We start from the raw sequence: 27957 nt of genomic DNA, 5'->3' as shown, positions 1-27957 counted from the left end.
TCTTGACCGATCTGATGCTTATGGGGGCTGGTTTGGAAACATTTTAGGGCTTGTACACACACACAAATTGCTCTGCATTAATTATACCAGCTTGGCAAAGCTGTACAACCTTCTAAAGTAGGGACAGATAGAGGGAGAGCAGGAAGAAGTGCTTCTTCTATGGGAGCCAAACCCAGCTGGGAAAGGGTGTAAGTAAAACTCCTTTAGCTGCTTGCATGGCAGGGGCTGTGTAACCATTTCAGTGGCGATTCGTTACCACAGTCCTTAATTCCTACAGGGCAGCAGTGAAGAAATAGCAGGGACCTGGCCATAGTGGTCAACTGGACAGCAGCATTCTGGTAAACTCAGGTCCTGTTTACACCCACAACCCTCCTCTCTGTTGGTGCAAGCCCCTGACGGTGCCCGTTTGCTAAGGGCACGCTCGCATTTCATCCCAAAACGCTATGTTCTGCGCCGGGCAGTAGCTGGCAGTAGCTACACTCTGCCCCAGAAGTACTGCAGGAACAAGGCAATAACTCAGGCACAGACACACGAACACAGAGATGGAGTTCAGGACCCGAAATAAGAGCCAAACAGACCACGGCAGCTGTGTACAAAGGCGTGCTGGAAGCGTGAGAAATGAGCAGCCTGCATGTTGAAAGGGCAGCATTTGAGAGAGCGACAAATTTAGCCCAGATGTAGCTGGGGAGGAAAGTTGCCACTCTGGGAGCAGGGCAAAAATTGCTTTAGAAGCTGCGTCACGTCTCTGCAGCGTTTTGAAACCAGGATCTCGCACCTTGCTACTGGTGGCCCGGTGCACGCGTGTGTCGCTGTCACCGATCAACGTGATGGTGACATTGGAGCTTGGGAGAGCTGCTCGCCGGGGGACGGACACGCCGGGCTTCTGCGGCCAACACATCTCTCTCTTGCCTGGTTATTCAGTTTCTTGAGCGCCTCTGGCTGCAGCACAAACACTTGCCATCTTTCCAAGCGCCAGCACCTTCCAGCAGCCGCTGCTGTGGGTTGTTGTCTTGCGTGGAGCAGCATACTTGAAAGGGCAAGCCGTCTGCCTGCCCTGCTGCTCCCAGCCCTAAGAGATTATAAACCGTGGGCCGTATCCAGTTCCTCGCTGGTCTTCTCTGCAGAATAACCCTGCAGAGGCAGCTGGGACACCTGGTTTTCTGCCCAGAGCAGATGCAGGGACAGAAGTGGCCTCCAGGCATCTGGATGCAGTCCTCAGGATGGTCTTTCCTTGCCAAGCAAGCCCCGGCTGTGGCCAGCTCCCCTTCCCAACTGGCTTTGTTAAAAAGCGGCTGCCGCGAAGCGAGGTCAGACTGACAAAATGGCAAAAACGGACCCAAACCCCCCACTACCTGGCAGCCCGTGGAGGGCTCAGCTCCATACCTGGGAGTATGCCAGTGCATCCCACCCGGTTCACCCAGGTTTCCCCCAGGCTAGAGAGCAGACAGCACAGTGCATCCCAAGTCACAGCACGGCACGGGCATTCCCGGCTGCAGAAGTGCGTGGAGCCATTTGGAGTCACCGACTGACTTTTCCAGAGCGCCTTTCCAAGACACAGGGCCGAAGCAAAGTCTGATTAGCTTTGGCATTAAACCTCCAGCCAGGGCTCGTTGCCTGACAAGCGCTGGGGAGACTTTGCTCTAGGATTAGGTGTTTAGAAGTGCCTGACCTGAACAAGAGTCAGCACTCTGGAAATCCTCCTAGACCCAGGGCCCCTAAGTAAGTCCTCAAGGGAGGAAGGGCTTTGGAAAGGACAGCAGCGACGGCCAAAAAAATCACCTCCATTAAACCAGATAATGGCAAAGAAAGAGAGAAGAAAAGAAAGTATTCCAGAAGAATGTGTATTGCAATTGTCCGGTCTCACAGAAATCCACCAGGGAACTTTTACAGCAATAGGGAGGGGCTTTTGCCTTTTGATACATTGCAGATATCACTACTGAAACCCAATTAAAAAGATCATGGTGACCATCTTCAAAGTCGACATGTTCATGGGAGCTCACGAGCATGGCTGCCTCCCAGCACACTATGAGCTTCTGATGTTCCCTAGTGCAATTTTGTTCTGAATAAATAGATCCTTTGGGGGTTAAGTTATTAGATACAAATCTTCCCAAAATGAGAGTAAACCTGAAACAAAACAATAACAGCTAGAAGACCCAAACCAACACACACACGAATGTGCAGAGAGCTGCCCATTCTACAGTACTGAACGTCATCCACAGCTAGAAAATTAAATAGATCTTCAACTCAACCACATTTACACGTTAAATACATATAATCCACTCAAACCTTGCATGTAAACTTTGTTGGATACCTTCTGAAAAAAAAAAAAAGTAAGTACAACATAATACATAGATATTCAAGTACAAAGAGCTCCTGGATTGTTTTGTTTGCACCAGTAAAAGAACGAAAATAGAGATTTTGTTAATATGTTTGGTTTGCAGCCTCTTTAGGGAACAAAGGTTAAGAATTTGGAGCCTCAGGTAAAAAGATGTGGATTTGCTGCTGACCTTCTATGTGCTACAGGATCTGGCCTAAGAGGCTGGAAAACGATAACCACTGAGACTCTGTCCTCTGTTGTTTGTGTCCTGGTCTTACTGCTGCTCTGGAGGGGGGAAGAGAGAGATTGCAGCCCACACTGGCATTGCTCTGATCACCGGGGAGTTATGGCTGTACTGCAGTTTGGACTACAGTGAATTTTCTTCCTTCCCTCCCTACCTAGATATTCACAGACAGCATTTAGTGTGAGCCCAGTAACGTGCAGAGGGATGGGAGGAAAGGACGCAGTCCCGTAAGAGGAATCTAGGGCATCCTTTCCAGGGAAGACCTTGGTAAACACAAGCCACTTGGCATATTTGCTGGCAGCACATTTCTTGATTCCATCTGCCAAGGTGTCAGGATCATAATATTGCAGGTCACCACCATGGTTTGGAGCCAGCACTGGCAGGAAAGAATTTTTTGCATGAAGTGGAAAGAACATCCCATTCTGCCCAGACCCGGATTTTTTTCTCCAACTCTGTCAGATAGCTCTGATCTTGCAGGAAGACAATCCTATGAGCACAGCTATCGCTACCAGCCTTACGTACCACGATGGGGCATGTCTCGTGCATCTTTGCAGACTTCAGAGCCCAATGGGGGAATGTTCGGCTTAACAGCTATTCTCAGGGATCAGCGGATCCTCAAAGTGACCAGCCTAAGGGCTCTGGTAAAAAGGGAAATGATCAAACTAATCCAGCCACCAACCAGCCCTTTTCTTTGGCCTTTGAGTGACTGCTCCGTCTGAACACCCCGTCCCTTTTATCTGAGGGAGCCTGACCAGCTTTTTGTTCTTCCTTTTATTTTCAGGAGGGCAATGCTGTTGCCTAGCCAGGGCTCCCCGAGCCGGGGCAGCCACAGAGCGCACTCCTTAGCACAGCACAGACGCTGCTCCTCCGGGTCCGCAGAGGCTGTCGCTTTTGTGCTTTGCCCCCATCCTCAGATTTAGGGGAGAAGTTTGAACTCCGGACCTGCCAGGACATGGGAACCAGCCTTTCGCAGAGCGGAGCAGGGCCCTTCCCCTTGCTTTGTACGCCCCAGGCTCCTCACCCTGGAGGGAAGCCCAGCGAGAGAAGAGCGCGGGGGCTTTTCTGTGCCTGGCTGTGGAGACCTTCCCTCAAGCCTGGTAAAACTGCTGGCCGGGTGCTGGGGAGACGTGCGGGGTGTCCAGCTCCTTCTCCTCAGCTTCCCACAGGTTGTCATAGCTGAAGTCGCTCTGGAAGCTCTGGAGCTCGGCATAGTCGTGGTAGGCTGCGGAGTCGCGGTGCGGGCAGCTGGCCTCTGGCAGGTCGTAAGTGCCGACATTCCCATCTGCAGAAAAACGGACCGAAACGCTCAGAGAGCTCACGAGCAACCCAATCTGCCTTCTCCTTTGCCGGCAGAGAGTACAGGCGAGGGTCAGCATAATCGCAGCCCACACGCAACCAGATCTGGGCAAAGCAGTGGAAGTGTGCCGTAGAACAAACCACGAGCCCCCGAGTGTGATGGGTGGCCAGAGCCAGTGGGCAAGTGAGTGGAAGCCAAGACAAATGCTTCCACCAGACAGACGCACGTAAGGAGCAGGGTGACAGACTCGGTCCCACCACAGGGAAGCAGGAGGAAGGAAAGACATGCGTGAGTCCTCACGTTCTCTCTCAGCCCTGCTTTGAATGATGCTTATAGGGACAGACACCGGCGAGGAGGGGTGGGCTGCAGCCTCCCAAGAGTCTCACCTGGTGGCTGCAACGAAGAGCCCAGATGTTCCTCTCGCAGAGAAGGGATCTGAAAAGGAAGAGACACACTGATGAGGATGACTTAGCACTGCAGTCCTGGGATATCATGCACCCTCTCTTGGTTCCCCCATCCCTGCTCCCCAAGATGCACCCCATCACAGAGCAAAGGGCTCAGAGACTCCGCTCTTCCAGCCCGGAGAAAGGCAAGCCGGGACCTCTGCACCCTCATATATTCCCCTGCAGCCTGCACAGTGCGGAGCACTAGGACTGCGGTTACAAACTCACCTCTTCAAGGTAAGAAGCGTCAGCAGGAGGCCGCAGCTGGAGGCGGCATGAGGTGCCTGGGGTGCTGTAACTCAGAGCCGCAGGCACCTCTCTGCAGTGACTGCTGGGCACGGGCTGGCAGTTCCTCTTCTGCAGAGAGAGATGCTGGGGTACCGGCATGGCTGAGCATCCGTTCGCCTGTGCTGAACCCGTCTGTCCGTGACACTGCAGGAACTTAACCAAAACAAACTCTAGATTTGACACCCGCGATGGAAAGTTGGGGAGCAACTCCCCACCTGTAAGCCAGCCCTGCTATGAACAGACTTAGGCGAAACAAGGTTTTTCTGCCTGCCTTGCAAATTCTACTACGTTCCAATCCTGAAGGCCTTAGGTGGGAAAGGAAGAATGGCTGCGAGTCCCTCGCAATGGCCCACAGAGGTAGTGGAAGTTGGCCAGATGTGAAGGTAGTAGGATGAAACCTACTGGCAGCTCAGGGGACGAGGAAGGACAGAGAGCGGTTGGGAAGAACCCTCCGAGGGAAGGGAGGACTTCAGCAGTACGGGGGATGCCAGCCACAGTCTTTTCCCAAGAGATGCGCAAAACCAGAAATGTAGCCTTAATAGGCACTCAGTTATCGCAGCTGGAATTTTTGGGGGTGGATAAAGTGGTCTCTGTGCCCGACTCATCTCTAGTTTCTGTAGACTGGATCATATCTCAGTCTCTGCCTTTGTTTTGCAGTTTCTGGCTCTTCCTGGGATTGCTGCGACGCTGGCATCCAGTGATAAGCCAGGGGAAACCTGTTGTCCTCTGACTCTGTCCTGACTTGAAAAAACAGAGAACTATGCTGTGCCCTGTCCCACCCCGAAATGGAGGCCTCACGTTTCCACATCCTGCTCAGGCAGACAGCAGGAAAAGAAACGGCCCGAGGCACGATTTCTGGAGCCAACAGCCTGCGCGCTGAGTCAGGGCCGTAACCAGCAGCGAAGGCGCAGGGTACCTCTTCCAGGATGCTGGAGCCTGCCACGCTGCGGGCACTGGGAGAGCTGGGCGTATAGGGGTCAGCGTACAGGGGGGAGCGGGGCACGGCCGGCTTCTCCAGGGAGCTGGAAGCTGTCGAGGGTTGACTTCCCACCAAGCTCCATCTGTTCAGCTAGAAGGCAGAACCGAAACGGGAACATGGCGTGCCATTCCCTGCTTGCGATTCATCCCAGGAGGGATCGGAGCGGGGAATCTCCCTGCAATTCAAGTCCCAAACGCTGCTCAGCCCTGAGGGATGGCGGGGCTGACTCCCGTCTGTGCTAACAAGGGGATTTCCCTGGGACTAAGGCAGATGCACACTCATCGAGGGGAGGGAAATATGGCATCACGCGCTAAACCATCGATGGACACATGCTGGAAAGCCCTCAGAAGAAGAGGTTGTGTCCTATGAAGTAATAACACTCCTACTTGCAGAGCACCGGTGCTCGTGTTGCCTCAGGAATTAGTGCCCAGCATCTCAGGGCTCCAAGGGAGCATCTCAGGGCTCCAAGGGACGTTGCTCCATTTGCCGTGTTTAACCTCGCCTCCCGTGGGCCATTTTCAAATGGAAATGGCTTTCAACACCCGCCCTACAGCACCTGCCAGGACAGCTATCCCCGCAAGTAGCACCATAAGGAAAAGGCGAACCGTACACCGGTTCCTCCGCTGCTCGACCCTTCCCAGGCAGGAGGGCAGCCCCAGCGCATCCCAGCCCTCCTTACGTTGCTCAGGTCCAGGTGCGGCAGGGGAGCCGGCGGGCGACGCCGCGAGCCGTGCGGGGAGTACGGCTCGTTGTACACCGGGGACAGGAGCTCGCCGTTGGGGTTTTCGGGAATGAGGCTGCAGACGGTCCTCTCCGTGTCCTGGCTGGGCGGCTGCTGGCCACACGGCCCACATTTGCCCTTGGACTTTCTGGCGCTGCCCCCCCTCCGCAGGTCCTGTGCGGGCAGCCCGGTGCTTGGCCAGTTGGTCTGTGCCAGGGACTGAAACAAGAAGAGACAGACCCCGGAGCTGGTTCTCCTCGGGCCAGCCCCAGGTACGCAGACCCACCTGCAGCCGACGCGAGGCAGCCCCCTGCTAGAGCCGCTGCCGCGGGCATCGCGCCGCGCTTGGGCATCGGCGCGGTCCTGCAGCCCTTCCCGTGCCCCACGTGCTGCTCTCCGGGCATGCACGCACCCCTGGACGTACAAATGCCGTGCGGGGTCAGAGCAAAGGCTTGCCTAACCCATCACCTCCACCCAGCCCCAGGGCTTTTACTTTGGGATTTCCTGACCTTTGAACAGTGCCATTTTGCCCTTTTGCAATCCGTCCCAACAATCCTGAGGCAGAGCGGAGTATTGGGCTGGGACTCTTCGGCAGACTTTTTTTCCCTTATCAGCAATGACAAAGCTGAGCCGGGGCAAATACAGGCTCCGGGCAAGGATTTGCTATGCCGCATAGCAAACACCGACCACCCGAGCTCAGCCCATCAGGGCACCCGGATAGATCGCTCCGCTCAAAGGCAGCATCTGTCCCCACATGCGTCCCAGGCTTTTGGGGGTTCACTTACATGGAGAGGCTGGGAATAGCCAGGGGAGAGGGGGTCTTCGAGCACCCTGCTCTCGGGCATCAGCAGGAAGGATTGTCCGTCGGGGAGAGAGCCACTGGTCTGGGAGAGGTGCGTTAAGGTGGCCACTCTCCCTCCCGACGCCCAGGAGTTTGTACGGCCGTCAGAAGTGAGTGACCCTCTCCCGCTGCCGGCAAACTAGATGGGGAGAAGAACAGTGCGTGGGAACAGCCCTCCGCGTGGCCGCAGGCGCATCCCGCCCTGACCCCATCCTGGCTGCGGCGCTGGCAGGGGTGGTCTCCCCGTCCTCGCAAGTCCCTGCTAACATCCTTGTGCCGATGCCTCACTGCACAACACTGTCACAATCTGTGACCGGGGGCCTGCTTTTGAAGGAATTTAATGCAATAAATGCCTACGTAATGGAATATAGGGCTTCGAAATAATTTGCGGGGATCAGCGACTTCACGACAGCCTTCCAGCAGGGGACTTGAAGGCTGCTGCGTCACAGGAGTACTGACACGTGGCCAGAGATAGGACAGACGGGATTCCTGGGAGACATCTATTGATGACCATGCAAACCTACAATATCTGTTACCTGGCCAGGGTGTGGCAGCTTTGATCCCGAGAAACTCTCTGATCCGGAGAGGGAGGAGTCGGCATTTCGAAACTGGGCTGTTTTGAGACAGTAGAGCCACTCCTGGTAATCATCATAGCTGCGGCAGATCACCCGGATCGAATTGATTAGTCGACCTGTAAAAACATCACTCGCTGCTGTTACTGTGTTTGAGCGACGGTCCATGTTGCTTCCTTCAGAAACCCATGGGAATCCCCTTTCTCCATCCCTCCCCACGTTCTCCCGGGATCTGGAGACCCCGACACCGGCGCAGGGACAACGGGAATGCTCTGCCTTCGGTGCTGACCATTTGCACCTGGCTGAACGTAGAACAGGGGCAATCACAGCCCAGATCTAAACGAGGGGGAACGCTGCGACAAGCGCTGCTGCTGGCTCCCAGCCTCTCCCAGCTAGCAAAGCCCTGCAGCCAGGGCACGGGCGGTCCGAGATTTCCAAGCAGTTCAGTTCACAGAGCTTGGGTGCCGACGTGAGCGAGCACAGCCAGGAAGATAACCACAGCAGCTTAGCAAAACCAGCCCAACCCCAGAGACCTCCATGCCTGCTGCCAGCGCACCCCCCGGCACATTGGACACGCACCTTCTATTAAAAAGGAGGTTTTCTCGTTCTCTTCAAAAAGCACTTGGATGGCGTTGAGTGGCAGCTCACCCTGTTGGAGAAAGAAGAAGGCTGAGGACCGTGCCGCTGAGCGCAGACATGTGGAGCGGTGAGGACAACGTGGCTGCCCCTGCCCGCTTGAGGGTTGGAGCATCTGCAGGCACCCGGCCGGCGAAACTCCGCTTCCACAGGGGCTTTCCCATCAAGGAAGCCAAGAGGCTTTAGGAGCCTACTGCAAAGTTTTGCCACCTTAGCTGGGAGCGCGAGGAGGGGAGCCCGCAGCGCAGGGCCCCTGGTGAGGATAGGGCAAGGCTGGCAGGAGCTTGGCTGCTCTTCATGCAGCGTGGGGAGAAAGCACAGCTTGACCCCACTGGCAATCCCATGAGGGTCTCCTGTGGGGAAGGGGAGGAGGAAGGGGGAGCTCAGAGCCTAAATTGCCTAAGCCGGGTCTGCAGGAGATGAGAGGCACCCAGGCTGCTGCTTATCTGGGCGAGGACTTGGGTACCTCTCTACTCTTATAGGTGTACTGGAGAACTCTGTCTCCAGCAGATTGACTCAGCGTTGTCCTTCCCTGCTCACAGCTCGCTGTCCCACCACCAGCCTTATTGCAGGAACAAAGCCTCTGAAGCCAGCGTGACTGCACGAGCCGTTTCTGTAAGCTTTGTGCTTACAAAGTCCTTCCGGAGATCTGAGCTTGGAAAAACACTCCTTCCCTTCTAGTTCTGTTTTCGACAGTTTCCCATAGTTTAATGGCTGACTTCTCCAGAAAACTTTGCAAACATGATTCTGAATGAGGTTTTAGTTGCTGGACTGGGACTTCCAGCCTTGCAAACAGAAATCCCCACCATCCATACCCTGCAAAGCCTTACAAAGACAGGCTTGAGCCCTGTAAATGCCAGCTGGTGAAACGTGAGCTCTCGTGCTATACGGCCCAGTTGTGAATGCCACTCCTGTGATCGGAGTGGGGTTTGCCCCTGGCAGGCACTGCATGTATGTTCCTATTAGCAGGGAGCTGAGGCAGAGAACCTAAAGCAGCCTGTCCCTGCAAAAACTGGACTTAGAAGATACCATGTGCTATTGCCCCTAAGCGCAATAGTACTTTTGCATGCACATCCACCCCTGTCCTCTTTGCTGTCACCCCGTGTCCCTTGGCCATTCCAACATTTGCCACGGGCATTGGTCTGTGCCAGCCCCAGTTCTCATGTGAGCTCTGTGGGACAAGCAGAACAGGACTGCCTGTCCCAGACCTCTTCTGCTCTTCTGCTCTGCTGCCAGATGTCCTTTAAGTGTCATCACTGACACTTTCATTCTCTGGGATAGGCAACCTGGCAGAAGGGCCAAGGGTTTGTCAACACTAAATTAGGATGTAGGTCTCCTCTTTCTTTGGGGCTCCCCGAGGTGAATTTTCCTTACAGAAATGGAAGAAGAAGAGTCCTGGGAGAGCAGCTGAAGCAGATTTTACACTGGAACCGTCTCACAGGTTCCATGAGATGAGCTCATTGCTTTATTTCTCCTCTCTCTCATTCTCTGAGCAGGGGGAAACTAAGTGACACATAGTTCCTTTGTTCCTTAAGCCCCTGTTCACCTCAGCTGGATGTCACCCTAACCCTGTCTGTAGGCACGGAGCACTAGGCAGGGGAAGCTGGTGGCAATGGCCCCGGGAGCAGCTCCTGGCCAGGATGGCAAACACAGGGTCTGGGAAGAGCTCAGGAGATGAAATTCCCACCTCACACCACTCTCCCCCATGCCCGGCAGAGGAGGAAACACAGAAAGCAGGAGCAAAGCCCTGTCATTTAGCCGAAGGTCCTCTCAAAAGGTGCAATCGGTCAGGATTCATCTGCCTAAGGTTACGGGCTGCAAAATAAGGTGTTTAGCAGAAACTCCTCATCACGTCCTCACTGCAAAGCTGTCCCAGCTGCATGGGCTCTGGGGAATGTGGCCGACGTGACAGCTTTGCCACAAGGGAAACATGGAACTCAACAGGGCGTCCGTGCTTTTTGCTGGCCAGCTGCCTCTCTGCAATAGCCTGTGGGCACACGCAGGCTTCTGTGGTATTTCTCCTGCACCAAAAGCGATGTATGGGCTGAACAGTACGGGAAAAGCTGACTTTGGGAGGGAAAGCTCACGCGACGCTCCGTCACTTGTTTTCCCCTATCGCCGTAAGAAACGGACTTGGACGCTTCAGCTGGCGCGGGTGCTGCAAGGCTGTGCGTGGAAGGGGCCGGTGACGCCGAGGACCATGGTGTAGGGCTTCCCCCACAAGATTCGGCAACAGCCTCCTGTCCAGGGGAGGGGGCTGAAACACCCGGGGGCTCGAGTCCCACCTAGGGAAGCGCAGCAGCATCCCACAAATAACATGCACGTTGGCTGCAGAAAGCCCCTCCAGCCTTCCCCAGGCACGGCGTGAACCTGCCCCCCGCCTCCAGCAGCTCCCCCCTTGCTATTTCTACCTCGCCCAGGGCTTTTTCCCACCAGCGGTGAGCCAGAGCCTGCTGCTTTGGGTGAGCCCCATCCCGGCAGGCTCGGCCCCTGCCTTCCGCTTCCCTGTCCCACACACAAATTTGGCAGCGGCAGCTCCTGTGGTTTGCATGAAACTGAAGAACAAAAGGGCCGGGCTATTCCTTCACACACAAATTGTAGAGCTCGGTGTCTGCTCGCAGGGAAGGGAAGTTAATTTGCAGAAGCCCTCGGAGAAGGCTCCTGTGCCCTGACATGCCTGTGGAAAATCAGGTTCCCACCGCAGTGTCACAGGCTGGTGAATCACCTCCTGCCCGCGCTCTGCTGCGCAGAGCCCTGCCATTACCCCAGCGAGTGAGACGCCCAGGGACCACGGCTCATGCACCGTGGGAAGGGAAGATTGCACGGACAGGGCAGACAAATCTGGTTTAAGGTTTCAAAAGAGATGAGTTAATCTGAGAGCCCAGCCCAAGGTCCCCTTACATGGTGCCCCATTCCCAGAAGCTGCTAACAACATGTTCCCGAAAACAAGCTCTGTCTGAGGTGTGTCACACAAGCCACCAGCTGCTGGAAAACACCCTCCCCTCTTGCACTGGGGATGGAGGAGAGCTCTGACTGGCATATGTCCCTCCTCACACCCCTTCCCATTGCAGGCACAGCCATCTCCTCCGGCTGGGGAGATGCTCTATGCATCTTCCCAGGGGTAGCCCTTGAATTAAAAGCAGCCCGCGTGGCTTGAGGCCTGATGTGGACACGGTGAAATCATGTGAAGAAGGACTCCAGTGAGCTCACACTGAATTTCACAAGCCCTCAATCTCTGCAGGGTTTCCTTGCCACCGACTCCTCTCTCAGTGACGGAGAAGGATGCTGCTCCTCTGAAGGAGCAGCTCAGCTCTGCTCGGTGGTGCTGCACGTGCAGGTTCACGGACAGTTCAGCGCTCTTTTTGGCACATTAGTTCTAGCACGGGGCAAACGGGGCCAGAAAGCACGGGGCTGTCTAATAGCCATCACCATGATGTCTAAGATGGATGTTGGCAATCAAGTTTAAGGGCCACTCAGCCCGCAGGCAACGCGAATGCCCGTCTGTGCTGAGGCTCCCAGCACTGCTCCTACAAGCAAAGACACACCAGTGGACTAGAGAAGCTCGTCTCACATCCCCCAGGGCACTCAGGCCTCCACATCCCTGTCGGCCCTTCCGCTGGCATGCCCAGACATCGCTCAGGGCCCTTGTTCCACAGAGGGAAAGAGCAGCAAACGCCGCGCGCCGGCAGCGGCCTCTCCTCTCTGCCCGCCAGCCAACTCACTGCTTTTGCCCTTCCCCACCAGCATCCGATGTGCTGCCGGGATGCTACCTGCTTCCAAGTGGTCCCACAGAGAGGGGCTTGGGAAGAAAAGCCCCCGCAGGGCCACTCTCTGGGGCCGTTCCAGCTCCCGTCTCAAGCAAGCGAGCCAGGCTCTCTGCCAGCCTACCCACACAGAAACATGCCAGCCTCCCTCCTCCCAGAGACTGAGATTCCTTGGCAGCCAGCTCCTCTGCCCCCGGGGCTTTTGTAGGAGGGCAAGGTGTTTCTCATGGGAAGATAGTTTGCAACATCCCTCTGCCGGCTCACCTGCCAGCTGGCAAGGGAGCAGCGTGGAGGGAAAGCCCTTGCCAACACGAGGAGCACAAGGGAACCCAGGTGGAAGGGAGCGACGAGCCAAAGAAGTGCCGAAATAGCCGCTGTGGATGGGTAAAAGAGAGCGGGAAGGTGCTCCAAAAATGAACTTACCTTAAAACAGAGGCTGTTGCGCTCTTCAGATACTATCACCAGCGTGGACGGGTAAAGCACTAACAGCCGGTCATGCTGCTCCTTGGAAAGTAAAGAGGGAGAGGGTTCCCTGTGAGCAGCCAGACAGGGCTCAGATCTGGAGAGCCCTTTACTTTGTCTCTCTGACAGCAGCCTGAGGCAAGGGCTCTGGAAACAGCCGAGCTGCTTCCCTGCGACAGGGCTCCACGGGAGATTCCTGCCAGCTCCAGCTGCCAGCCCTGTCCTGCAACTGGTTACGCACGTGCTGTCCCCAGGCACCAACTGCTGGGCCACAGGAGCAGTAACAAACCTTATCCCGTTTACCGGGATGTGGGTAAAATGCCCCTTCAGGGACCCATTGGATTAAGGCAGCAGGTGGGCAGGAGTCTGCGCCTAGTCACTGCATCCGTTGCCGTTTCTGAGCCGTGCTGGCAGGAGGTCGCTCCCCAGAGATGTGTCCTACCTGGAAAGGCAGATGCTGAAGCTTCACTTTGGAAACACAGAGGACATCGCCTAGGGATTCCCGCTGGGTCCCTCGCCACTCCTGGACGGGCATGTTCTGCACGGACCACCGCAGCTCCTCCTTCCCCATGGAGCTCTGCTTCCAGTCCTTCTAGGGACAGGAGCAGAAATGAGAAGCAGGGTAGCCATGTCCTCCCCTAAGAGTTTAGCTAGCACAGGGCCCGTCTAAGGACACTTTTCAAGTGTGGCAGAAGCAGGAAAGAGTAAATAAATCTGTGCAGGAGCCAGTTTTCCAGCTGGGACTGAATAATCATACTTGCTACCTAGCATCACCTGTACATTGCCTTTCAAAGGGGAATACCTCTGTTTTACAAGTGGGGACATGGAGACAGGGAGGGAAGTAAAACAGCCCGCAGAGACTGGAAGAGAAGGCAGGTCTCTTGAATCTGGTCCTGTTTTCTAGGCTCCAGTCCCAGTCTCCGCCTCCAAATGTTTTGTAAACTCTAGATAATTGCACAAGCAGGCAACTGTGTGAGAATTTCTCTGAACCAGACCCAAACCTCTGACCCTTCAGAGGCTGTGGTGGTGGCACCTCTGGGTCACAGGTCTCCCTTTCGGCACACACGCCCTGCCAGGCTCTCTTGCAAAGCCTTTTCTTTTTGCACCCTTCCCTCGCAGGAGACTGCACAAAAGGCAAGCTCCAAAATCAGAAGCTGTGTGCATGCACACATGCGGCAGAAACGCAGCAAGCTGTTGTCAGGTCTCAGCAGTACAGCACCTTTGGGGTTGCCATTCAGACTGAAATCCCACACTCGCTCCGGCGCTGGTTGCACAGACCCAAGACCCTAAGGCCATCTGAACACAAATACACGTAGGCAGAGGAGTTCCCAAGCAAGAACATGTCTGTCGAGCGTGAGTAATTAGCATGTCTATCCATGGTTATTTTAGGGGTGGTGGAATAACTAAAGGAATCGAGAGCTTTGAGGCGTATTGCCCAGGGTCAGCTCTAGGCACTGGCAAACAGGCAGGTCACACAGAAGCCCTTGCCACGCTGTTGCCCTGGCCCAGGCCAGCGCTCTGGCAAGGCTGGTACGCGCTGCTGGCGGAGAGGGGTCAATTCCCAGGCATCAGAAAGGCTGAATTACAGACCACGCACAGCCCCGGCAGCTGCTGGAAGTGGTACAAGTGGCACCGAAACCCCTGCGCGCCATGCCAGGGGGGCAGCTCCTTGACTGATTTAGCGAAGCGCTCAAGCAGCCGGCCTGGAAAAAGGGGATTAGGCCAGGAGTTAACCCCACATCTCCTTCCAATGTTTTGAAAGAGCAGCAAGCACAGCAAGGAGCATCTGGAATTGGACCCGGAGCCCCTCTACCCTTCCATCCCCAGCCCTCTGCTCAAGCTCTCCAGCCCGGAGGAGGTGCCCAGAGCCCCATGGGGCACTCAGGATTCTGGAAGAGGAAGATGTTCGGTGAGCGCCTAGAAGTGTGGTGAAAACGGCCGAGAGAGCCTGGCTGCAGAGATTATCCCTCCTACTGAACGCAGCGGGAGCAGTGCAGCATCCACCCAACCAGCCCAGCTTCCCCAGTCATTCGGCTCTGAGCCCACGGCATGGGAAACGGCCGCGCACCTCACCGTCCCAAGACACCAACCTGAGAGAGGAAGGGCAAGTCAAGGCTTCCTCCGTTCAGCTGGATCTGTTTCTCCAGGTGATAAAGCCACTGCTTCAGCTCTGACTCAGTAGGGCAGAACACGATAAGGGGATTCAGCAGAGGACCTAGGTATGCGAGACACAAGATGAGCTGAGCAGATAAGGGCACCAATTGCAGCACCAATAAGTAATCGGCTGGCCAGAGCTGTTATGCTCAGCACATCACACCACGGGTCGGTCGCCTGCGAGTGCATTGCTCTGCTGTCATCACGCTCCAGTGTTCCTGCCACCGCCTTGAGCACGTTGCCTCACATCAGCTCACCTCATGCAGCCACATCTAGCTCTGACTGCCAGCCACTTTTCAGGCCAAAACCAGGCCAAGAACAAAAATCAAAGGCAGTACAAAAGTCAGGCTTGAAGTCAATAGACAGATTTCAGCTTTAAAAGTCACCAATAGTTTGTGAAAAGCATCTCTGCCGGCGGAGGCTATCACAAGGTGCTGCTGCAGACAGCCTAACTCAACGCAAAAGTTTCATGCTGTTTCTTAGTTTCACTTCGGCATTCTATACGTAGAACCGGTAGCTTTCTGACACTGTTTATTTATTGCTTCGTCAAATATAATCTGTGTCAGACAAGCTGAAACTGCTCTCAGACATACTCTTGAAGGGAGGAACAGCCCTGTATCTTGTTGATTTTAATGTTTCCAGCTATCATTCGCTTAGTAGCGTGAGCAAAAAAGTCTCACACACCCTCTTGCTACTCACTGCAGACAACCTAGTGACGTTAATAATAATTTCTGGCAGGCTGCAGAAGGCATGTTATGATTAATAATTTACCAGTGATCTCATATTAAGCCATATTTGGTGCATGCTCAGTAAGATCTGGCTTTGCGGGACTTGGAAGTATTCCGATAAGCAAGTGCACTGGATAAGCATGATACTTTGCCCTTCTGTGGAGTCTTTTATCCCATAATTCCTGCATTATTTAAGAACAACAGTCAATTAAGACTTTGAAACACCTCTGCCTGCCAGGAAATGCAGCAATACAAAGCAGAGGTGGGGAAACTGAGGCAGAGACTCCCTGAGTGACTTCCCATAAGTCACTCCTTTCTGATCCATTACGGTAATTACGTGTCAAGCATTACTGGCCATCTAAGTGTCTATGTACCATTGTAGCTCTGGAGTTCTCTCGTCTCCTCTTGCCTTGGTTCCCCTGTCTTTGCAATGGAGGTAAAGTGATTCCTTACTTTATAGAGCTGCTGGGAGGGTATAAAGGTACTAGCATTACCTAGATATTCTGGCAGCTCTGAATACTTCTCTGGGCATCCAGGCCCTTCTACAAACAGCAGGAATTTTGCTGGTAGGGCACGACCCTTAACATGGCACTGCTTGCCCTGCCACCTCCTCTAAGGCCAGCCTTTCGGATGTATCCTGAGGGTTGTTCGCGTTGCCACAACTAACCAGGGCCCCGAAGGAAGAGAAAATGAGAAAAGAGACTCCTGCCTAAGCCTGAAGCCTGAGACATGCCTGAAGCTCGTGCAAGGAGCTGCTGGGGAGGCTGTGAAGCAGAGCCTGAAAGGCTGCTGCTAATTCAGTTGCTGCCATTTCCCTCAGCCCCCAGGGCACGTTTGCGGCAGGGCCATGACACAGCCACGCTGAGCAACCTGTGCCGGCCTTTGTGCTGTTTTCTTCCTCCCTGTCCTTCCTCTTTCCTTGCGAATGCTTCCAGAGCAACATTGGAAGCAAGAAAGCCCCTTCCTGGAGCAGCAGCAGGTTTTTTTCCCACCCAAATCTCTGTCAGGAGACACTAAAAAGCTGCCACATTTTGGAGGTGAGGCAGAGCTAGCTCAAGGTGCTCAACAACTCCATCAGCATCAGGGGCTGTGCAAGAGATGGACCGCAAAGCCAAGGTGACGGAACAGCCGCCGTCCACTTGTCCGTGCCAGTGCACCAAGGGACGGCTTTACACGCTGCCGGCCTTCCTTCTCATGCTTCGCCTCCACATCTCCAATGATCGCACCGGCATCTTCTGACGTACTGAACTACCCTAGAAAGTAGAGTTCATGGGGAACTACTGAGGCCACAGGATTTCACAAGAGAATGGATGTGTGTCTTTTTGTGTTTCAGAGTCACAAGACGAAAGACTTCCACCCTGACCCTGTGTGGGGCCTCGGACAAGGCTCTTATCCCCTCTGTGCCTGGATTTCTCCCCCTCTAGCAGAAAAATAAAACTGCTCCACTGATCTCTCGGCAATCCTAAATATCGCTACATCCCTGGTTTCTTCGTGTCACTGCTTCCCGATATATACAGCACTCTCCGTCAGAAAGGCTTTGGTCTGTTCTTTCCCTAACCGGGACACAAACCCAAAAAGCTTGAGGCAATTTTCCACCCAGCGACGCTCCTACGTGTTTTCATACAAGCAGAACAAGTCCACCCACCCCAGTGCAGGCACCCCTGACAGGCTGTGCCTGGGAGAAGTTTTCTTTTATTTTACAGACTCCCAAAAAGGGTTGGAGAGCCCTGCCTACAGTGTAACAAGACCACAACTCAGCAGTCCTTAAAATTAATGGGTCATTTGTACCAGCTCCTTTCTACAATTTATGTAATTTTTTCATTTGAGTGACCATTGTATAACTTTCTCTCTAACAGAGGAAACCAGAGTACATAGACAGTGGGCCTAGGACACAAATAAGCTTTCTTGGCTCTGTATCATTACTGGGTTATTTACTTAATTCTGTGTACTTCAATACTTTAACTGCTACTCCTGGGGGCTTGCGACTGCTGTAATTCAGCAATGACTAAGCCCAAAGAAGCCTCCAGCCAAGCTGCAGACAGGTTGTTATCCCAGGAAAACTTTTATAAAGCAAGATCCCTCAGAGAAAAGGTTAAAAAGCTCGTGGAGGCAGGAGTGCTGGTGAGGGACGAGTTGGTAAAGTGACATTGGGTCCTGATAGCACCAGCCTGGCATTACTGGAGGAGGCAACTCACCTCTCGGCACTGTTGCCCATCCTGTCTACTTGAGCAGTGCCGTACATCAGCACGCACAGCGCTGCACGCGTGCCTGCTCGGAGCCACTCCCTGGCTTCGGGGTTTATATGGGAACAAGAAGTGGGAGAAGGGGTTTTATCCCATTCCTTCGTTCAAATGTGGTGCACAAAGAGCAAATGACTGGGCAGAAGTGGGAACTGTCACTGTGTGTCCTGAGTATTAACCAGCTGGAGCACAGGACCATCCTTCCTCTGCACTCCCTACCCAGTCCCTTCCCTGCCTGCAGCCCTGGGCATCGCTGTCCAGGTGTTTAGGAGCAGAGAAGCCTCGGAGGAAAAGATACAAATGCTGGGAGGAAAAGCTTCAGTTCCCTGCAACCTCCTTCCACAATGTGGTTCTTGTCTGGGACTGGGTCAGAGCAGGACAAAGAGCAGAGACAGTCGTGATTCATACACCCTCTGTTCTCTGCTCAAAGCAAACGAAGAGGCACCAACCTGCAATGCGGAAAGCGTGCTCCTCCTGCCCAGTGCTCTTCCCGTTCTCAATTTCACACACATTCAGCTCTTTTAAAGGCAGCAGTCCCTGCATAAGAAGAACACACCATTATTTTGGGGGGCAGCCTGCAGGCAGGCTCTGCAATTAATGACCCTTTGCTGTAGGAGACTGGAAGAAGACTCATGGCTCACAGTGTTAGACTTGAAAATGCTGCTCTGAGGCGAAACATTTGGGACTTCGATCCAGCACGCTTCCCAGAGGAAGCAGGTTCAGCAGTTCCCTGGGCACCGTGGGGCCACTACTACAGCAATTCTCTGCCAAGCTCGCAAGAAATTTCTTTGTAGTCCAAGTCTTTCAGCTTTAAGAGAAACCTCAGCAAAACAATGCTGATTTAACACAAGAAAGCCAGAAGATGAAAATGACCATAAAGCAAAATCGAGCTGTCCAGTTTCTATACTCCAGTTCTTCAGAGTCCCACCATAACGAAGCACAGGAACAGGTGACAAGTTTGTGCTCCCTGTCTTGGGCTTTCTGAACAAGGACTTGAAAAGATGCTAATTGCTGTAATGTCTAGGGACCAGTACTGGCACATTAATTCCTTTTTAATTCCTCTAAAATTAATAAACTAAGGAGCTGTTTATAAAGTAAATGGGAGATTTTGTAATATTGTTTGTATTCTGACGTGTCTTTTCAGTTGAAGGCTGGCTTGCTGCATGACTCGAGAGATTGTATTGGCATATTGCATTAACCTCAAGTCACCTAGAAGACAATAAATCTTTTCTAAAAGGAACGAATTTTACAAACTTTTACAAAACAGCCATGCTCAGTTTTAGTTCCTCTCTCGTGCGGAGGGAGACCATATTCAGGGCTTCCCGTTTGTTCGGTTGTGATTTTTTGGCTGCATGTGCAAAAACAGCCTATTGTCTGTAATTCACCAGCATCGTCAGGTTAAAAAGTTTGATGGTTTGCCGGGATAGCTCCCCAAGGCTTCCCTCAGTTTTTTCTTTCCACCCTCTCCCACGTGCCTCTTTCTCTGCCCTGCAGATGAAGAACTCCCCCTTGGTTCAGAAGCCAGGGCTGAGGCCAGTAGGATTTTGAGCAATAGGGTTGAGGCCGGTGGGATTTTGAGGAATAGGAGCTCTGACCCTTGCCGAGGCACAGCTCTCTGTGCTTGGCACTCTACACAAAGATAAGTCCAGGTAGCCGAAACACCTCCCATCCCTAGTCCCACCTGCCAGCCCTGCACAAGTCCCTATCCCACCTCTATGGGGTCCTTTATCTCTGCCCACAGGCAAGGCCAAGGACCCAGGTGAAACTGAGGTTGTCTGGGTACAGTCCTTAGGAAGAAACGCTCTCTTCCCCCAGGAGCCTGGCATCCACGGGAAGCGACTTGCTGAGATTACCTAGAGGAGGTCAACAGCAGCCCTAGGAGCAGAGCCCCCTCCCTTGTTGCATCCCATCTGCCCAGTGCCCCCAGTTTGGCCATACTGCCCAACTCCCCAGTGCTTTCCCCGGCGTGTCCGGCTGATGCCCTACCTGGTAGGTGAGTCCGTTGGAGCCCATAGACTGGAAGTACAGGTAAGACTGGAACAGCTCCAAGAAGCAGTCATTCACCTCCTGCAGAAAAGACACATTTTGGGGTTTATCTCAGGACGCCTTCCTCCTCCCAGTTTCACTCTGCATCTCAGACAGGTCTGTGCACAGAGAAGCCAGCGGTCGCTTATCCAAGGGCCACCACCACATCTCTGCTGGTGGATCTGCTGCCAGCCCAGCAGCTGAGCGTGGAAGCACAGCCCAGGTCTCCACTGGGATGGGAGCCGGTGGGTGCCAGCCGGTACCCATGCCCCATGTGGCAGCAGAAGTCCCCAGGCCACGCAGTAGCCCAAGGAAGTCTCCATGTGTCACATTTCTCAGAATTACTCTTTACTTCCCAGTCCTACAGGGTCACTCTGCACCTGAGAAGAGAAACACCCACAATCAGGTGCCACAGCTTACCTGGCAGTGCTGGAACTTAAACTTGACCTTGGAGTAATAGATCATTTTGCCCAGATTCCTGACAACTGTTTTCCTTCGTCCCTTCTTGAACAGGCTGGGGAACCTCTGGTCCAAGTTTTCTTTCTGGTTTTCCTGGTTCTGAATATTCTGTACCAAGGATTCAGGAAAAACATATCAGAGGCAGTAGAAGGTGGGGGCCTGATGTCTGGAAGAGATGTTCACAGAACATCTTCCCAGAACGGCTTCCTCAGAAAGGGCAGGTGCCTGGGCCGGGCTGTTTGTTGGTGGGTCTCCATGCCAGCATGGAGCTGGGGTTCAGTTACTGCCGGGAGGCTGTCCTCCCTGGGCAGGAGGAGATGCTGACCTAAAGGGAGGCTTTGCGGGTTGGGAAAGAGGGGCTGCAGAAGCACATCCTACATTTAGGGTCTCCCAACTCCACGGACCACCTCCTGCCATCCTAATCAAATTCACCGGAACAAGGACCGATCCAGACTAAGCAAACACAGCTTGCCTTCCACTGGGGTTAGTGGAAAGGTTTTCTTTGCTCTAGTACCACCTGGATTCCTCAGCTCTCCCATCTGCTCAGATCCCTCGGTTTCTCTAGGTGCAGTCTGTTGTTTCAGGTGCCCAGACAATTTTGAGGCAGAGTCCCACAGCCATAAAAGCACTGCAAGGCACTGAGTCGTGAAGCCGCTCATCGTCAGTGCAAAAAGCTGAGGGAAGCCAGCAAGCACTGCGGGAGAGCAAGGGCTGATGTGAGAGGGGGATAGCGCTCAGGGCTACGGGCTTCCCAGTTTTCCTGCATTTGGGTTAGATGGAAATTCTTCCTTCTGTGCAGTGGCACAAACCCACATCCCTGTGGCACCCCACTGCTCGCAGCACGGGGCTGCTGCTGCACTGTCTGGGCACCGCATAAATCCCAGGGGGGAAAAGCTCTCCCTGCTGTTTCTCTGGGAAGAACATTTTTATTTCTGGGGGTTGGTCGATTCCCCTGGGGAGGAGGGAAGGGCTGTATCTCAGCGAGGCCACAGACATCACCGATTCCCCCCCAGGTCTACACCCCCACTTGCATATCTGAGCCTTAAATGTCAGCTTTGTGAGACACGTCACGGACTCCAGGTATTCATTCCCAAGCAAAAGAGAAAGGTAGGTGGGACACGCAAGGTTTTCCCCGCTGCTCAGTCGCCAGGCTGTGAGCCCACCTGGCTGGGACCCCACTCTGAGCACTGGTGGCCGCATTGGCTGGGGACACTTCCCACGGCCACGCAGGGGCTGGGAGGCAGGGTATAGCGGTGGCACGTGGCTCCCGGGGGCTCATACGCTTCAGTCCAAACAGCATTTCCAGGAACGAGCAGGGGATTGAGCGACAGCCCGTCAACCCGCAGTCAGGGCTTTCCAGCAGCCAGACCCGACTTGTCTGGCCCGCGTGTGCCCGCTGCCCGCGGGTCGTCGTGCCAAGGAGACAGCTGCGTAAGCCCCGTGATAAATGACGAGCCAGCAGAGCTAACCAGATCTGTTTTGCTGGGGCCTCCATGACTCACCCCTCCGGCATGAGATTAACCCTTCTCCTAACCCTGCCAGGGGACATCGGGCCAGAGGGGAGCTGGGGAACCAGTAACGGGGACCTAATGCCGTCGGGACCCTTTCACCTGCAAAGCCTGGGGTTCCTTCCAGGGCCTCACTGGATTTAGGTAGCTCTTTTTAGGACGTAAGTTAACCCCTTCTCTGCTCAAAGTCTCCCTCCTGCTTTTCCAGCCGGCTCCAGGCAGTACCCGTGAGCCCGTACCCAGGTCCTCCCCTGGAGGTGGGAACCTGCTGCCTGCCAATTAATGGTCTCACTGAGAGGCAATTAAGCGTAGGAAAAGATTACATTTGTGCTACAAGCCGCTGTCAGAACAAAGAGCAACTGATCACCTGACAGCTGTGACAGCAATAACAAAACACCGCTCGGATAAGGGCAGCAACCAGCAACAGGGAGGGGGGAGAGGATAAAGTAATGAAATTACGGACAGAGCGATAAGCCAGCAACGCCAGCTTACCAGCTGCCTGGGCGATGCTGCTGCCTGGAACGTGGCAGCCAAATTCCCCAGTAATAAGGAAGGCCCCCAAGAAGCAAAAGCAACGTGGGAGCTGTGAATCCAGCAGCAGTTTTGGCAAAGAGCTCAGCCAACCTGCCAGCTTCCACAGGGATCCTCCCAGGATCAGGAGGGAAAGAGAGCGCTTCTGCTGCCACTAGTTCATGTGGAAAGAAACAAATTAAATGGAATCCCTCCCTCTGCCAAACAAGCATCTAGCAGCCCCAGCTTGCAAGGCTTTGCAGCAAGACTGAGAAGAAAGCTAGATTTAGTGGCTAAGTGTGGTGGCATCTCCAAGACCGTGGTCAAAAAGGGATCATGTCACTGAAATGACAGCAGGCGCCGTCCACCCGTGCCACACCAGTCTTTCAAGTCCCGGCAGTCTTGTTACTTGTGGTCAGGTATTGTGGTTTCGCAGGAAGAATTGGGACTGTTCAGGTCTTCTTTTTTTTTTTTTTTTTTTTACCAGGCAGGTCTCACCTGTTTTTTTTCCTAGCAATGTTATGTCCTTCACTGGGGGGCCACTGTTAAACCCCAAATGAATACAAAGTATGCCTATGTGCAAGAACTGCCCTCACAGCTTTCCACAGGTTCCTGCCCACATCTCAGGAGAGCAGCAGCAGGGAGCTGGACATCCTTAAATCCAACAGCTACCCCAAGTCCTGGGTAAAAGCAAGCACAGCCTGTTGGTGCTGCACCGGGGGCAGCAGTGATGCCCACCTCCTACCTGCTGCTTTTCATTCCAATACTGTCCAAGATGGTTACAAAAACAATCCCCATTTTTCCTGCCGTGGAGCTGAAGCCCATGGGAAGACCCATGGGTCAGGATCAGACCCCCGTTCCCAGGCAGAGTGCAGGCAACGGCACGGCCGAGCGGGCTCGCAGGTGGCATGGGCAGACAAGGCGGCCACAGCTGCCACCTCCAATTCGGTGGTTTTCTCTGCGAGGTCGCTTACGCTGGGTGGCACAGAGGTGGCATCGGAAACCATCCTGCCCTGGCTACAGAGGGAGCCTGGGGGACTGGGCATGAGCTCATCTGTTTTGTCCATCTGCAATTTCTGTGGTTTCTTTGTCCCCCACTTGGAGAAGTAGGCTAACTAGCGCTGGCTCAGGCTTTCTCACTCAGAACAAAAACCCTTTGTAAGGTTGACGGTGCTTCCCATAAACTCCTCATCATCTGCTTAGGTACCTCATCATCTGCTTAGGTACAACGGCAATTTCCCAGGATGCGGAGGACTAGCCTAAACACAAGCTCTGGAAAAAACAGCTCCTGCTGAATCTCAGATGTCTCCGGGCTCAGACCCACGAGTGCATCCCTGCCCTCTCTGAGGCAGGTTTATAGCCACCAGCATGGCCTGCATCTGGCCATCCCCCAAAAAACGGCACCGGGAACCCCACAATGTCCTGTGAGAGTCGGGGACCAGAGCTGTCACAGCCTCCTCCACGAGCATCACTCATCTCCCTGGCCCACGCACCCCCCCAAAACCGTGGCGATGCCTCAGGGTGCAGCCAAAATGAAAGGGAACTAGCATTTATCATTCCTCTGAAATCCTCCCCAGCCAGCTATTTACTCCCCTGGCTGGGTTGTACTGGTGACAAGCCTCCTCCTCCCCCAGCCCCATCCTGACCAGCACCGTTCCCGTTAGCTCAGCTATCCCGCTGGGTTTGAGGCAGTGCAGATCACTGGAAACCTGGTTTCTCTCAGGATTTCGTGAAGCAGCGGGTCTCTGGCAGTGCAAGTGCCCTGACATGTTTTCTCGCTCTCTGCCTCTTGTCTCGGATGCCTCATCCTACAGGTAGAGCAAGTTAATTATTAACCTGCCTCAGCCCCTGCAGACCCCAGTGACTCCCAGCTGAATCACTAACCCTGGCAGCAGGAAAAGCTCAGCCTTGCAAGGCTGGTGCCCTGGGGCTCCGAAAGCTGCTGTTTAATGATAAAAGAAACAAATGAGAAGCACCACTCTTCTGGCACATCCTCCCCCCTCACTTTTGTTGAGGCTTCGCAGAAGCTGTAACTGGGAAGTACGGGAAACGGGGCAGAAGGCTGGTGGGAGCAAAAGGCTCCGGCTTTGTGTGCCAGCCACCCATGGCAGGGTCCAGCGGGGCGATGGTTTTGGGGGATGTCATTTGCCCCAGTCCCAAACTGCCTGCCATGGCCAGAGGTTTGGCAACCCCATCGCCTCTGAGATTGCCTCGGAAGAGTCCCATGCTGACGGCTCCTCTCCAATCTGGTCCCCGCAGCAGCTGGTCACCTCCCGCTTTCGGAGGTGTTTGTCCTAAAAAGACGGGAGTGGGAAAGGGACTAAGCCAAGGCTTTCTCCAGGCCACACAAGAAGCTTGTGGCTGAGCAGGGTGTTTGAATCCCAGCTGCCCCAGGCGAGGGTAACATCTAAACAACTGCTCCACCCTCCTTCCTTCCCTGAAGAGATCCCACACTCTCTTGTGCTCCCAAATGAATAATCTCCCGGTGACCTTTGTTCTGTCGGCTTGCAGGATTCATTTTCCAGGATCCGCTAACATGACAGCTCTCCCTGCTTCCCCAGGGGAATTATCCAGAATCCATCCAGGACCTGGTCCTGTCAAGTGCTGCCCAACCCTTCTGGATGCCAGCTGAGTCCCACAGGGAACCATGCCCGTGCCACATGCCCATTACTCTCGCTCACAAATAACAGGCAGGTCCGTGAAACATTCCCAGTTCTGCTGTGCTTCCCCCCTGTACAGTTCAGGACGCATTCCCCACGAGAGAGGACGGCACTCACCCACGGCCACCTCGCAAGCCAGGAGTAGGATCCCTGTCCTGCACCCTTCTCAGGCTCACATGAGGAAAAGCAAAGATCCTTTGGGTTGGAAAGGGCCAACCTGGGAGCAGCTGAATGGAAAGGGACTGCAGGGTGCCTGCTTGTGGGGAGCAGACATTCGAATCTCTGCAGCAACCCAAAGTACACGAGCAGGGCTGCTCAGAACTGGGTCCTGCAATACACCAAGCCCTTGACAAGCACCTCATCACCAGTGAAATACACCTAGCCAGCAGCTTGAAACTGAAGAGATATGTCCTGCTGCTGCCCTTCTCTGAAATAACCTCTGTCTAGCTGTGAGCCCCTGCCTCAGTTTCCCCTTCCCTCCTATATCCCCAGAGCCTATTTGCCACGCAGCGGTGGAGCTGTATGCACAGTACAGCCCAACAGGCCCTGAAGCTCGGTCCACATCCCTGGCCCACCCAACGGGACCGAGCAAACGTACTGGGATTCATCGATTCACCTCTGCTTTCCCTGAGCAGTGCTGGGAAATGGGCCATATGGCCACAAGGCTGGTACATGCCTGGGACAGACATGCCCTCCCTGATTACCTTCCCAAGGCTTATTGCTAATACACTGCCTGCTCCGTCTCATTCCAGCGTGGGAATGAATCATCTTACCTTTGAATGCTCGCTCTAATTTTCCCTTCCTCCACAGGCTACCCAGAAACAAAAGAACCACGAGCAAAAGGGGGGGGGGGGTTGAGATATTCCCACCACGCTGCCTGCTTTGCTCTCAGCACGACCCTCCCACCCCGTCGCACGTTTTGGCTGATGGCAGGTGCCCTCAACACCTGCATGGGGACCCTGGAGCAGACGTGACCTCCATCTCCTTGAGATAGACCTGCTGCTACCCCCAGATCCAGCCCCATCGTCCCTCTTATGCACAGCACTGTCCTTGGGGTGGGTGGGAAGAATCTCCGGGAGCAGTGGGGAGGGGGGTTGGATGTGTTTGTACTTGCCTTTCCTGGAATATACTGCAGGATTTTGTCTGTGGTCGTATCTCTCTCCTGCCCGCCTTCTATACCAAAAAAGCTGGGCAGTTTTTTCTTTCCATTTTGTCTACAGAGGGGAGAAAAAAACAAAACACACATGCAAACACAGTTCTAGGCTGATGCATAGCGAATTCTGCCCAGAAATAAGGAAGCCAGAAAGCTAAGTAAGCAATTTGTCACGGGCTTTCTAATCATCCCAGCCCAGCAAAGGACTGATAAACCGCCTGGGAGAATTGTAATGGGGTTTGTGCCGCACTTGTTGGCATTTCTTTGCTTTTTTACATGTCTTTGCATAACCAAACAATCAGCTAGGCTCATCCAAATCAGCAGAGGGACCAGATGTTCCACTGCAAAATACAAAGACCAAATCCAGTCCTGACAACTACTCCAAAGCCCCTGGAGTGGAGATGCGTATGTACACATACACCAACATATATTCACGAACAGGTTTTATTTCTATCTTTGTGGCTTTCCTCCCTCTTTCCTTCCACTCCCAGCAAGGCCCCCGGCTTCTCCTTGCATGCACACCATTAACGAGCAGTTACCAATGCTGTTTAAGAAGCACTTTGCTGGGACTTCCCAGCAGTCGCTCTCTCTTTCAACCAGATTGCAGCGTTTAGTTGAGCAGAAACCAGGCTTATCTCCACGGAAAGCGTGGGAAGCCGGGAGTCAGTGGGGACAGGAGGTGCTCTGGGGCTTGGCTGCTCCGCTGCCATGTCAGCTCTCCGGGCTCCAAATTCCCCAACTGATCCCCTCTCTTTTACCCCACAGTAGCTCCACAGACTGCTACGGGTTTTCTCCCAATTTATAGCAGCACAGGAGACCGAGGGGACGGTTGCGGTGTCTCCTTTTGATTAGAAACCCCTCAGCCTCACGGAGTTTAGGGGGTTTGTCTCAAAGCCCAGAACGTACGCTGAACCCGACGTAGATGGGGCCGGCAGGTTCGTCAGGAATCATCCTGGTTCCCGACATTGCTCCTTTCCAGCCCAGAGCGCTCAGGACAGGGAGGGCTCTGCTTCACGGGTGCTTAGGTACCAGCAGCACCACTTTGACTGGGCTGATGGGAGCACGGCAGTGGGAAAGGCAGCGTGCAGGGAATTTTGCCCTGCACACCCTGGTAGACTTTATTTTGGGACAGCCGTCCATCGTTGTGGTACCTGAATGCTGCCCTGGCCAGCCCAGCACCAAAGTTCCCGGAGGATTTCACAGACATTTGCTGTTGTGTTTTCCTTCAGGATTACAAGCGCAGGTCAAATTGTACGGGCAGAATGTCGGGATTTGGGGCTTTCTCTCTAAAGTAAGAGGAGCGTGAATGTTGTTTTTTCACCCCACAGCACCGCAGCTCTGGGTGTCGTGAATAAAAAAAAAATCGCAAGTGAAAACAAGGAGTGTCAGGCGTTCTGCACCTTGCCCTGCCTGTCTCAGAGAGGGGAGTTTTTAATTTGCAAAGTGAAATGAAATAAATGGCGTTTCTCCTGGGGGCAGTGCTGTCGGGATATTCCGCCGGCAGAGCCCTAGAATTCCTGCCCAGGCACTCGTGGCGAGCCGACCGCGTTTGGCACTGCCCGGCACCCTGCGAAACCACGCAAAAGCCCGTTTCTGCCGAGCACGTAAATAACTCCCGGCTTTCCCGAGCGGGACTCAGCCGCTAGCCCAATTCTGCGTGGTGCATCGCACGGGAGGAAAAAAAAACCCGCGGGGAAGCCAGCACCGCTTGGAAAAGCAGTCCGAAGTAAAAGCCAGCGTACTTACTCTTTCTTCAGCGAAGGCTTCCTTCGGAAAGAACCTCCGAGCCTCCCAGGTGCCTGAGGAACGCAAGTTATGTTCCCCATACCGGCAAGGACTGGAAGGAAGCAGCGGGGAGGTTTGTGTCTCCGTGCGTGCGTGTGTGTCGGGCAGACGCTCCCCTTCCGCCGGGACTCGGGTGGGTGTGGGCTGTGGGAGGCTTTCGCCTGGGGTTCC

General features: G+C 54.1%; 1 protein-coding gene across 2 annotated transcripts; it reads right to left on the bottom strand.

Annotated features, from left to right (window-relative positions):
• Positions 1 to 1825: 1825 nt before the first annotated feature.
• Positions 1826 to 27957, bottom strand: PLEKHN1 (pleckstrin homology domain containing N1). Of its 2 annotated transcripts, XM_069782612.1 has the most exons (16): positions 27748 to 27957; positions 25963 to 26062; positions 20132 to 20278; positions 19673 to 19753; positions 18136 to 18223; positions 14655 to 14779; positions 13007 to 13156; positions 12526 to 12606; positions 8282 to 8351; positions 7667 to 7821; positions 7075 to 7269; positions 6248 to 6508; positions 5506 to 5658; positions 4530 to 4742; positions 4245 to 4293; positions 1826 to 3843 (listed from the first exon to the last, which is right to left on the bottom strand). In XM_069782612.1, exons 1-16 carry the CDS (start codon positions 27825 to 27827, stop codon positions 3650 to 3652), a joined length of 2142 nt encoding a protein of 713 aa, XP_069638713.1. In that variant the 5' UTR covers positions 27828 to 27957; the 3' UTR covers positions 1826 to 3649. The 2 variants fall into 2 exon arrangements, with proteins under 2 accessions (XP_069638713.1, XP_069638714.1); XM_069782613.1 differs by lacking the exon at positions 5506 to 5658.

The sequence above is a fragment of the Haliaeetus albicilla genome, chromosome 4 (genome assembly GCF_947461875.1).
Source record: "Haliaeetus albicilla chromosome 4, bHalAlb1.1, whole genome shotgun sequence".
NCBI classification, from domain to species: Eukaryota; Metazoa; Chordata; class Aves; order Accipitriformes; family Accipitridae; genus Haliaeetus; species Haliaeetus albicilla.
The sequence above is the reverse complement of the archived record's forward strand: the minus strand, read 5'-3'. Positions and strand labels throughout refer to the sequence as shown.